The 12742-nt window shown below is 41.4% G+C and overlaps 1 protein-coding gene across 1 annotated transcript in view; it reads right to left on the reverse strand.

Moving 5' to 3' along the window:
• GMDS (GDP-mannose 4,6-dehydratase) overlaps positions 1–12742 on the reverse strand; it is a gene marked incomplete at its 5' end in the record, with an annotated part of 352873 nt that overhangs the window by 66601 nt on the left and 273530 nt on the right. The window contains one exon of the mRNA XM_017738583.1: positions 8991–9087. Coding sequence (XP_017594072.1) covers positions 8991–9087 — 97 coding nt within the window. The remainder of the gene's footprint in view (positions 1–8990; positions 9088–12742) is intronic.

Below are 12742 nucleotides of genomic sequence, written 5' to 3' on the forward strand. Positions count from 1 at the left end.
ATGTTTAAGTCTCTCCTGCCCTGCAGATAATTACTGTCTCCTCTTTCACCCATCCAGCTGGGACATCAGACAATTTGGGGAACATCCAAGATGGGCAAGAAGAACCATTTCCTGGTTCATGACAAATACTGTAGATGTTTATGACACAGAGATAATTATTCTCAGGTTTTATTCAGCAACAACAATTCTTCTTCCCCTCCCCGCACCCCCCCTCTCCCCCCCCAATTTTAAAAAAGTTGTTTATATCTACAAGGCTCAATTTCCCCTGCTATTCAACCATACAAGGTCTTCTTGAACACCAGGGAAACATTAAGGATACTAAAAAATAATTAATAATGTAAAAGGTTTTTAAGTTCTGATATGGTCCGAATCACTGCCCTCTCCCCCCCCAGTTTTAAAAAAGTTGTTTATATCTACAAGGCTCAATTTCCCCTGCTATTCAACCATACAAGGTCTTCTTGAACACCAGGGAAACATTAAGGATACTAAAAAATAATTAATAATGTAAAAGGTTTTTAAGTTCTGATATGGTCCGAATCACTGCTATGGTTTTTTTCTGGAATACAAATATGAGACAAGAAGGTATGGAAGGTGATCCTCAACATCACTCAACAAGCACTCCTCAACATCATCATCATCACAGGGTAGCAATAATAGCAAAGGTCCCACCTCTTCATGCCTCCATCATGAAGTTGTTAATTTACAAATGATGACTCTAAAAGTGATAGAGGGGAAAGGTGAAGATTTATTTTTTTAAACAACCACTTCCAAACTTCCACCTCCTTTCAACTATTTTCCCTCTTGAGAGAAATTGTAAATGGTGAAGGACAGGGATGGGTCTGAAGAAAAACTCCTTGTTGACATTTTGGCGGAGACAGAAGACCTCTAGGACTAAATTAAAATAAACTCTGACTCCCCTAGAAAAGTACCTTCCTCCCCCCCAAATCAGGATTTCCTTAGAAAAACTGAAGGGACAATTTTGATTTTTTTTAAGCAGAATATTTTTTGACTTTTTTTCCCCACAGGTGAAGTTAAAACATCCCACAGTTTCTAGGGGAATAAACTTCAGATAACTAAAGTAATAAAAGAAATTGATAGATGTCTACTGTCATTTTTGGACTGTGAAACACCTGAAAAATCATGAAATGAAAGCTTTTGGAGACAAAACCCCACACCCTCCTCCTTCCTAAGAACTTACTGTGCCTTTATGCATTTCTCCTAACCTGGTCCAAATGGCCCTTTCACGCTGCCCTGGACTGTCCCTCAGAGGGACAACTGCACTCATTCTCATATAAAATTGATAAATATATTGCAAGAGGGCATGGGATTTGAGAATCGGTGGCTTGAAGTACTATCTTTCAAGAAGAAAAATATTAGGTGCCATGGCATACCCAGGCTGGAGACACCTATTTCTGCAGCAAACCCCTGACTGGAGGACTCCATGCTGAAAAGGCTGATGGCAAGGCCTCTGCTGACCCAAACCCAGCAGAAACTACTTTTGCCAACTCTACAACCATCTCATGGCTTCTCAGATGAAACACATGAACACTCTGGGGCTGTCATTTTCCTTTGTACACCCACTCACTCATAAAACAAAATACAAACAGCTGAAGGCAAGCAAGCTCTGGCTAAGGCTGGAGAAATTAGAACTAAGCCTAGCCCTTAATTCCAGATTTTCTGAAGGAAACCTTACCTCTGTCTCATATCCTCTGAATTCAAAAGTCATTTTTATTTTTACATAAATCATGCCATTTACAGTTCTCTGCTGCCATTCTAAAACTGTTGCAAGGGTTGAATTGGCATGGCACACTCGAAAGAAAAGGTTACAACGACATGGGAAACACAGTCAAAATGAGAACAGTATTGTTAACATATTGCTTGACTTCTAAAAACCCATTGTAAAATAAAATAAACAGCATCTGAAAGTGAGACAGATCTTCAGACACGCTCCCACTTTTGAATGTGAACAGTAATCAGGTGTGTAAGTGACCTCAAGCACCTCTGACACTAAGGTCTTCAGAAAAGCCTGATGGGAACAGATTTGTGCTGCGCCACTCTGCCAGTCTCACTGGACACTCCAAAATGTGGTCTGAGGCACAGTTTGGCTCTTTTGAATGTCTGATCTCACACAGAAAATGGGGAATAGGCTGTAGGTGGTAGAGATTGCTGGCAGGAGGGAAAACCTAGCAGTTGTGACAAATGTGTCTTGGTGCTGCCTGAGCCTTCTGTCATGGCTTTTGCCTGCTCCAGGCTCTCTCCCACCCTCATGACTTCCCTTCAGAGGCTTTGCATTTCCCACCACATCTGCTGGAGTGTTTGTATGGGACAGGCATAGGATAGGCAGTGATAAGAAAACAAGGGATGGTCCAAATGAGGGTGAGACAACAGAGAGAGATAACAAGGGGGAGGAGGAGGCCAAATGGCAGGCCAAGAGAAGGGGGAGGCAAGGGGATAAGAGGTGAGATTAAAAGAGACTTTCTGTGCATGAATAAACATGAATAAGTGAAGAGGTGGCAGTAAGACCCCCCACTGTCGGGAAGGCAGAGAAGAATTACGGGCTGGAGCAGTTGATTAAAACTACAAACTACATGAACTTGGTATAATTCCTTCTTGCCTACCTACTAAAAGCTACCCTAAAAGAACCTGACTAAAGAAAGTGTCTTGAGCTATTTCAGCATCTCTGCTCCCAGGCACTGTACAATGGAGCAGGCAAACAAGAATAATCAGCTGGCACCTCCTGAGCTCCCACAGTGTTTGGGCTAGCCTTCTCAGTTCCCATTACAGATAAATTGCTGTCCTTCATATTAAGATGCAGCAATGCACATAAGCACACTCTTAGCTACTCGTATGGAAACTGTCCCTATTAACTATTCATGCCCTTGAAGTGAAGCACTTGCTTGGATGCCTGGCTGAATCAGGTAGGGTCTAATTAAGGAGGTAGACAGCCTTCCATCCTCACTCACCTCTCCCTCAGCCTTAATCCTCCAGTCACCTAAGTTTAATTTAAAAATCTGTTTTCAGGAGTTGAGCAGAGATCTGTCACATCTAAGACGGCCACTAATTGCTATGTGTCAACAGCATTTAGAAAAATGAGCAATGAATCAAAACCACCAACCCTTCTGCCTGGATGACAGCTTTATCTTTACACACCAGCTTTTCAATGGAGTTGCAATCTCTTTACGCACCCAGATCGGAAAATTGCATTGCCCAAAATCAGTCAGAGATTTCTTCATCCAGTCTGAACATTTCCAAAGAAAAACTATTTGTCTTGTAAATGAACATATGGTGTAACACCCAAGGTGCAAAAGCACTCCAACCTAGACCCCAGGTGGTAAGGACACCCTCTTCCTCTGGCCAGTCTTGTCAGATGGTTGTGGCATTACGGGATGGGAAAGAAGACACAGAGAGTCTCAGGAAGATCAGTGAAGATGTGAAGGTCACAGATGACACATCGCTGGTTTCAAAACCACAGGAATGACAGCAGGGAAAGCGGTGGTGAAGGAAGAAGGGGAACAGAGCCAGCTGTAGAAGTTGCCAGAGAAATGTTTTGTTGGAGGCACAGCAGAGGAGGAGCAGGATGACGCAAAGAGAGTAACTGAGTAAAGCACAGTGGATGAGCAGTGGTGTCCAGAGGGATTCCTTTACTGGATGTGCTGGTCTAATACTGATGTAATGAGCTAATTATGAAGGAAAAAGCCAGAATTTGTGTGGGAGGGCTGGAGGGGCACTTGTTAGGTATCTGCTCCCGCTAGAAAGGAGGTAAGCTAGGGCTCCTGCTATGAGTCTGTTAAGAGGATTAAATAAGACACAGAGCAAGACTGGACATGAGCCTGCTGAAGCTCCTCCGGTTTGGTGACCTATTGAGAGGAAAACTTGATAGCAATAATGATCTTCCTTTCTCCTAAGGAAGAACTAGGATGAACAAAATCAGGATAAGATTAAAAAAAATAGAAAGCTACCTGTGCAAGGACGGTTGCATCCCCAGGAATGACAGCAGAACACAATGCCATCAGGCTCTCCCCCAGCTTTGCTGCCACTTAATGATATCACTTGAGCTGTGCTGTCTGCTCTGCCATACACGTTTGAGAGGCAGACACACAGTGGTACTATTTTTTTAAAAACCCTTTTTCACGTGCCTGTTGAGAAATATTTAGAATATGTTAAGTGCCTCTTAGATGCTATAGAGACAAGTTACTACTAATCATTATTTTACTTGGCTGAATTTGACATGTATATTTTCAGAGATACCTCCGAAATGCCTGATATGTAAGGCCTTAACTAAAACAAACAAACAATCTACTGCAGGTTTTACTAGCAGGAGGGACAAATAAAAGGAAGAGGATGGCAAAGCAATGCAGAGATAATGTTGAGATTAAAGTAAGGAAAATATAAACATTTCGGCTGAGACAGAAGCAAAGTCAGCTTGGAGAAGAATTAAGGACAGCAGAGGCAATAGTTTTCAGATGTTGACATACATTTTCAGAAGGAAAGAAAACAGATAAGAGAAGACTGTCAGTTTTATGACAATTCACAACTTCATTACCTGACTGCTAGAGGAAAATAGACAGGAAAATCATCTGAAGATTATTCTTCCTTGAATGTTCCCATTTCATTTTCATGAGTATTAATAAAGGCCATATATTGACATTGATGAGCAAAAAGATCCTTGAGGAAGGGAAGCACGTGTTTCCTCATGCAGATATTGGAACAGTTTACAGTCACAGGCAGCTCTGAACTTAAGAGTAGGAAATGAAGCTTGTATGAAAACTAAAGTGGAAGTGTGGGGCATTTAGGGGTTTGTGATCATGGTTTCATTAGACTCTAAATGCTCTTAAGGGCAGGAACACTTAGAGGAGTTCAGAAATGTTTTTGACTTGAAGAAAGCTGACTTTGGGAGAATGTGATATGCCCCAAGGAATTTTTACTGGAATCCTATGAAACATGGGAAACACAGAGCTGAATTTTTAAAAAAACATCTGAAGGAACTGAAATTTAAAGCCATCCTGCTTAATTCTAAGGAGGAAAAAGGGTAACTGAGGCCAAACACAGTTAAGCAAAAATGCAAAATTTAGTATAAGTGACACACATAAGACTTGAGAAATCACATATATATATGTATATATATATATTTCATTTATATCAGTGCTAGAAAGAATTGGGAGAAAAATGCTTAATTGCTTAAGTCATATAACAAAAGGAAGAAGTTAGCATGCCCTTTTTCCTTTGAAGAAGAATAATAAGAGGCGAGATGACTACTTAAATATTAGCATCACATTGTGACAGTTTCCAGGCTTGCTTAAAAGAAGGAAATTTGCATTGATGATGTATGTACATCCTCAGTTACAGCCATGCCAGCCCATAACAAATCTGATGCATGCATACAACCTGCAGTTCCTATGCTAGGCAAGCTGTAGGACAACTGCAGAAACAGGTGGGAGGAAAGGGGAGGAATTGTCCGTAACACATGCAGAACATTAGATTCGGAGAAAAAACAACATTTACATATGGTTGGGAGGCTTCTTTTATTTTCCCCTTTCAAAAAGTGACGTAAACTCCTAACTGAGAGATATATACATCTAACTTCTGTGATGACACAACAGACCAGTGAGACCTGGAGTTGATCTTCATTGTTGCAGGAAAAGGCAATGAAATGAAGCAAGCTCCTATAAAACTGTTAGCTTAATATCTGCCATGCAAAAATAATAGAAGCACTTTTACTCAAACACCTTAATGTGCAAAATTTAATTAGAAGCAATTGTGCAATTCTTGGGGGAAAATTCATGCATACAAATTAAAAATAATTGTCCTACCCTAACTCTGTAAAAGTTACCCAACTTCAAGGGTTGAGAGACCTGGTGCCTACAACATTATGTGCTGCAGGACTGCTTGTTTCCAACTCACTGAGGCAGCTCATTGAACTTCAGTTTTGACTTTTGAAAGAAATTTAAAATTATTTTAACATTATTTTTGTGAATGCCAAATAGGTTATTTAAATCCAAGTATAAACTAAGTTGCCCACCTACAACGTGAACATTCTGATTGTAAGTAGAAAAGACTAGTGAGGTAATTTCTGAAGTACCTACATTTCACTGGTGAGTAAATCTTAGTGGAAACTGATCTTTGCACACCTAGAGCAGAAGATGAATGTAAAGCATGACTTTTCTAGCCATGTGCTTTAAAAGCTTGTAAAAAAAGCTTTATTGTAAAATAAGTGAAAGCACCTTTCATAGTATATCCTCCAGTATAGAAAGCAAACCTGCCATGAAGCTCCTGTGAAAATTGTTCATTTTAAGAAAAGCAGAAGCAAAAATTTTTCCCCAATCCTTACAGCAGGTTAACCTCCAAAAACATTTTTAAAAGGGTCAGAAAATATACTGACAGGAATTTGACAAAAACTGAAAGAAATGATACTGATAGGTTTGCATTTGGCAAGACATGAGGAAGGAAGGAGAGAGACAGGCATTAGAAGCATTAGCAGGAACAATTCCCAAGGCCAGTAAATATCAAGGGGCCCCACAGCAGTCAAAAGAAGAGTGAAAAGATTTAGAGCCAAGGCATTCAAAGGGTCTACTTAGTTTGACCAGAAGACTGTCTCACATTTCAAGGTTTCTTCTTCAGTACAGCTAAGCTTTTCAATGGGAGGCCTTGACCCCAGGGATCACTAACTGAAGAAAACAAATGTGTTTTCAAATAAATGTATTGGCACTGTCAGAACTGACAGTACACAAGATTAAATTATGTTTATTTTCAATTTCCAGAATACCATGTTAAATTTTAGAAAGACAGACAGAAATGTTTCTAAATAAGACATGAGAATCTGAGCATCAGATTTTCTGTGTCAGCTGTGATTCAACAGCAGAATTCCTGTTAAATGATCTGGCTAAGATCCCTCCCAAAATGTCAACCTCAGGCTTTCTTGCTTTCAGCAGTATGGTACAAGTGGCAGGAGGGGACAGGTGCCATGAGTCCATTTTAGTTATTTCATTGCTTTTCCTTGCTTTCTTGTGACAGATTGGTTTTCGGTCTAGTATTTTGAATTGCACAGATGTGATTCCCTGAATGAAACAAACAGTAGTTTGCCTGCCTTCGACAAGGAATGGAAAACAAATTAGAATTTAAAAAGAAGGAGGAAGTGATTCTGGGTATCCATTCTGAGATGATCGAAAAAGGAAACTGATTGCAAAAAGAGGATATCACATCTCTTCATAGAGGAGTTGCCTCACAGTTCCTCTGCATGCTCCTTAAGACAAAGGTACTTCATTTTGTGCTTCTACCTTGATCATGCTTGAGCAGCTTCACAGCCTTCCTGGGTTCCACAGGAACCAAGTCGGGACTGTATTAAAAGCAAGGCAGGATGGGGGTATTGGAATACAGAGATGGAGAAGGTGGCCTATGACAAACCAGATAATTTCAGATAAGCATCAGACTTCTAATGTGTTTATTTCAAGGCCACATTCCACTCTGTAGTTGAATACCTCCCTATTCTTGTGTATGGACCCACTAGAAATTACAAGTATTCCTGAGGGATGTGTGCTTATGCACTGTCCCAAAACAGTATGTATAATGGACTGAATTTAAAATCCAGAGACCATGTTCCCAAAAGGAGACCAAAAGGGACAGAGAGGAAGAAGACCATGGGCAGCACTATTTCAGCAGAATATGTCTGAGCACATGAATAGTGTAAAACTACAGCAAGGACTTCCAAAGAGCTACACACTAGCTATGAATTTTGAGGAGTGAATACGTACTTGTTAGTAAGAGGTATGACAAAGCAGGAAAGTGGGTCTCACAAAGCACAGACTTGTTGGGTCAAGTGTCCTTTTCCTGTTTGGCAAGTCCTTTTGTCTCTGTCCTCCTTATCACCCTGACACCTTACCACAGCACAGAATGACAGACAGCTCTTAATGACTTCCTAGCATTTGATTCCAATGCACAGGTCCAGCCTTTTTAACGTAACATGAAAGTCTCTATTCCCCTCGGAATTTCAGTTTTAGAATCCATGCCCACTTCCACACATGCAGCCGCCCACTCCCACCCTGCAATCTGTGTCAACAACACAAAGGTGCTCTTGTCACCCCCTTGCTTGAATCAGACATCTCTTCTGAATGGACACACTGACAGATGATGCTGTGTCAGCAGCCAGTGGGGCTCCTATCACTTTCCCCAGGAGAGGAGGAATCCTCTCCTGGGTACACCCACTCCCACGTAGCACAACTGGGGCTACTGTTCCCTGTGTCCAGAAACCAGACTTCATCCTGCACCATCTCAGTGCATTGCCACCATCCTGCCTGACCTGGAAATACTGTTGGTTTTTTCCCTCTCCTAGAATTCGCATTAGGTGATTGGAGCACAGTAGTGATTTGGTCCTGCCAGCAGCACGTGCTGGTTTAGCACCCCTGGTAGATTTCACAAAAAAAACCTGGGAGTAAAGATGTGTCCTGCAAATGAGCATTTGCTGAGTGGGACCCTGCAAAGCACACAAGCACATCTAAACCAGCATTTTGCAGCACCCACAGTTACAGAGATGTAAGCTGGACCAGGGGATACTCAGTGGCTGGAGATGAAATACTACCGTGAAACACAGAAGGTGGTACTTTATAATCAAGCCCATCAGTGCCCACCTTCTGCTTACCCTACTTGCAGCTGGAGAAGAGATGACCATATTCCCATTCACAACGAGCTGTTTTATGCTTTGTTTTGTTTCCCATATGATGTTTTAGCCCCCCCAGCACCGCCTCTCCCACTCAGGGAGGATGACCAAAGTGGAGCAGTCTCTCCGTGAGAGGGCCACCCGCTCCTCCCGCCTGCTGCTTGTTTCTTCCCAGGTAGCTGGCTGTGAGGGGCCAACAAGCAGGCTAATTTAGAGGTCTAAAAGCTGGCAGCGGGAGTGCAATTAAGCCGTTTTCACAGACTGCTGGCCAAATGCAGCAATTTATTGGCTGAGTGATTGGATTATTCATTTGCAAAGCTAAGAGAGGGCATTTTCTTACCACTTCAGTTGGCCTGTAGTACTTGTGATTGACTGTCACATGAATCTTGCCAGTCTCTTTGCATCGTCCCACTTCATTTTCATTCTTCCCTTCCCACCTGTAAAGAAGATAAACATTTAATCAACCCATAATTACTTTAGTGCTCTGATCTTACCAACATTTGGCCTGCTTTCATTTACTTGAGGCTGGTGTCAATTCTCCCTGCAGGACAGTATAAACTCATTAGCTAAAGGAACAAAGGGAGAGTTTAGACTTGAATGGAGTAACAATGGCTTTTGAAGTCTCTTTGTTTTGGTTTTTGATTCAGTGGAAGGTCTAAAATACAGGGCTTCCAAATTAAACACACAATGCTAAGGGAAAATAAAATGCCCTGATTTCAGAATGTCTCATGTATCTGCAAATAAATATGACAGTGAGGATTTTCATTTGTGGATTGGTTCAAAGCTGTTTTCTTAAAATATTTTTAATTCTTGTATTTTGGCCAATACTTTCAGGAACTCTTTAATCCGTTAATTTTATAAACATGAAGGTCTGTTCGAATAGCATTAAGCTGCATAATTTAATTTGTGCTTAACTAGAAAAAAACAAAACAAAAACAGTTCTTTGGGTTTTCGCTCCTACCTTGACATGGCACTCCACATACATGTAAACTCTACTTACTACCTGTGAGCTGAAAGCCAGCTCCCTTCATCCAAATCAGTTTCATATGTGTTGAACAGCCTGCAATTTGCTGTAATTTATGTGATCTGGTTGCATTGTGAACTATTTACCTAGAGACTGTCCTGGTTTCAGGAGCAGCAGAAGAGGAATGGTTTGGTGGGTGACCAGCTCTGCCTTCGGGGAGGTCAGGCTGAAGCTTGGAGGCCTGGGCAATGCTCCCACTCAAAAGAAATGTTTCAGATGACACATGTAGGAACGTACATCGATGCATCAAACTTCATTCATTGAATATACAAAATCCAGAGTTATGATTGAAATTCTATCCTCTCTTTGCTTTTGCTTTTAAGTACATACCATGGGGCTCTGAACCAGCTTGGCTTAAAAATGTGATGATGAAATCCACTCGCTTTTTTTTTTTTAATGTTTAAGTAAAATCTATATAAATTAAGTCAGCACTGTGATTTACACTCTTTAGCCTCAGTCATCAGCAAGGAAAGAAAAGCATCCCTTGCCTCCCACTTACTAATTTTTCTGCCAGCTCTTGGGATTTTGTCACTGATATGATTTCTCCTTGCTCCCCTGCTCCCTCAAGCTCTAGAAGAATTTGATTCTTTGACAATCTCGCCTTCATTTTCAAGTTTCTAGCCCTGAGGGCTAAGGAGAAAAGTCTGAAAATGTGACCTTTGTGTACCCATGCAGGTTTAAACATTGAAAGGCAGAAGGAAATACCAAATATGCATTATTGCAAGTTTTTAAATCTCACAAATTTTTAAGCACAACTCATGATTCTTCAAGGACTAGCAAAGACTGTAGGATGCTTGATACTGGGAACATTTCACATGGAAATAATTTCCTACAGATAATAGTGACAGTGAAGTCAGCTGTTAATGGGCATGCCATGATGCTAAAGATGATTTATAATTTAAATTTTCTTTCTTTCTTTTTTTGCAATTGCTCTGTTGTGAGCTTGAACAGCAAAGTTTTCATTCAGAAGCCAAAACTAACATTAGTCCCTCCCTTTAAAGGGCAGAGGGTAAAAATGTGCAGGACTCAAATGAGCTTAATAGAAAACTAACCGTCACCAGTAAAACAACAGGAAGGGCTTAGATCAGGAGACGTCAGTTGTTGTTGGAGGTCACTGAGCAGAGAACCCCATTTAACACCCAACAGGCTCCAGAAGGCTCAGCTGAGCCAGTAAAGACTCACTTAATGTCGCTATCAAAGTTATATAACAATAGAAATAGCTTAAGAAGAAATCTCCACCCATTTTGTTCAGCCCAGTAATGTGAAAAGTTCACAAGGAGGGGGAAAAAAAAAAAAAAAAAGTACTTCTCATTGTGAACAAAGTAACATTTGATAGCTGCACTTCTAATTACTCCTGGCACCTCGATGCTCACAGCTGGGATCATCATACCGCTGAGAAAAGGGACTGTGCGGGGGCCAGCCTGACACCAGGACCAAGACATCCATTTTGCCAACCAACTCCCCCTCCCCTCTCCCTCAAACCACAAGGCAGGAGAAAAAAATCCACCAAAACCATAGTCAAATTGCAGTCAGAATTGTTAACTGGAAAATGTCATGACAAATTATCCTGAAGCACAAGCATGGTGGAAGGGGCACGGGGAACCCTCATGTTGCGCTGTGGTTTCAGCCAGCTCCAGCCACTAAGACTACCCAGCTTCCTGCTCCTCAGGGCAGATGCCCACCTAGGCAAGAAAACAGCCTTGTGTAATTTGGGGGAGACACAAAGGACCCCTGGCTGAAGAAAGTCTAGCTCATCAGGACTGGGCTAAATTTACAGAGGACGGGGAGTGGATGTCCCCAAGCCCAGAAGGTGTCAAAGCCCAGAGCTCCCACGCAGGTACCTACTGGCCTAGTGCAGGCTGCGCACAAAACGCTGCTCCTCGAGCCTGCAGACAATGAGCCTCGGCAGCAAGGCCACTGCCTGCCCCACATTGTGCAGCTTCACCCTCCTACCGAAGCAAAGGATGTGTATGCTGTCACAGCTGATGGCATCAGCCGTGTTCTGCACCTGGAGAAGAATGGTTGACACCACGGAACTGCTCCGGACAGAGCAGGTTTGATGCCCTTTGCATCTACACTTCCATGTCGAGAGCCTCACTGCTGGAGATGGGAGCTTTGGGATTGCTCAGGACGACAGTCAGTTGTCAGCTCTGGTGGATTCCATTGCTATCAATGACCTCACAATTTTCCATAAAACTAAGATTCAAATGCATGAGAAAGTTTACTTGCTTGTAAAGTTCTTCAGATCAGAAGCTTTTAAACTCTGGATTTACAGCAGGATGGACTGCATTTAATTTAAGGCTAATTTCGTATCTGGAGATCACTATTGTTACAATACTTATTATCAGTGTTGATGAATGCTCCTTTGGCTTTTTTATCTTTGGAGGTTCCAATTATTTTTCATTTCCTACAACTATTCAGTAAGAGAGCAAGCTTCAAGCAATGAAAACTTCCACAGGTATAGAGGATTTAATGAGGATGACAAGCTGGGGTACCCACCTGGTAGGGCGTGAGTTGGGCAGGGAAGGAAACGGGGGAGCCAGGATAATTGAGGAAGGGTGGGAATAGCACTGCCATGGACCAAATGGTCTGGCTGTAATTGAGGAGCAAACAAGTCAAAGTACATTTATTTTTGAGGTGGTTAAGAAATCAAATAAATATGAAATTTTTCACAGAAGCACAGATAAACTGAACAAGTATATGCATCTCACCTCCTTGCTTGATCTTTACATAGAAACACAACGAATAAACATTAAAAAAAAACAATTCAAAACCACTAGAAGCTACAGCTGCTCAGCTTCTTTATCAAAAATAAAACTATCAAGTACACCTTTATAATGAAATAAAAGCAAATAGAAAATATTTTCACATTTGAAAATGAACAATAAATTAAATAAAAATAAAATTGTATGAAGATTTTGCTTTTCCTCCACAGGTAATATGACATAGAGCTTGTGTAGATTTCTCAGATCTGTGGCCTGATTTCTGCTACACACAAAATTAAGCCAAAGCACTTCATTCTGTCCTGGCACTTTATAAACAGCAAAACTGACACCATGTAACAGACC

This window comes from Corvus brachyrhynchos, unplaced genomic scaffold (assembly GCF_000691975.1).
Source record: "Corvus brachyrhynchos isolate BGI_N302 unplaced genomic scaffold, ASM69197v1 scaffold237, whole genome shotgun sequence".
In the NCBI taxonomy this organism is placed as follows: domain Eukaryota; kingdom Metazoa; phylum Chordata; class Aves; order Passeriformes; family Corvidae; genus Corvus; species Corvus brachyrhynchos.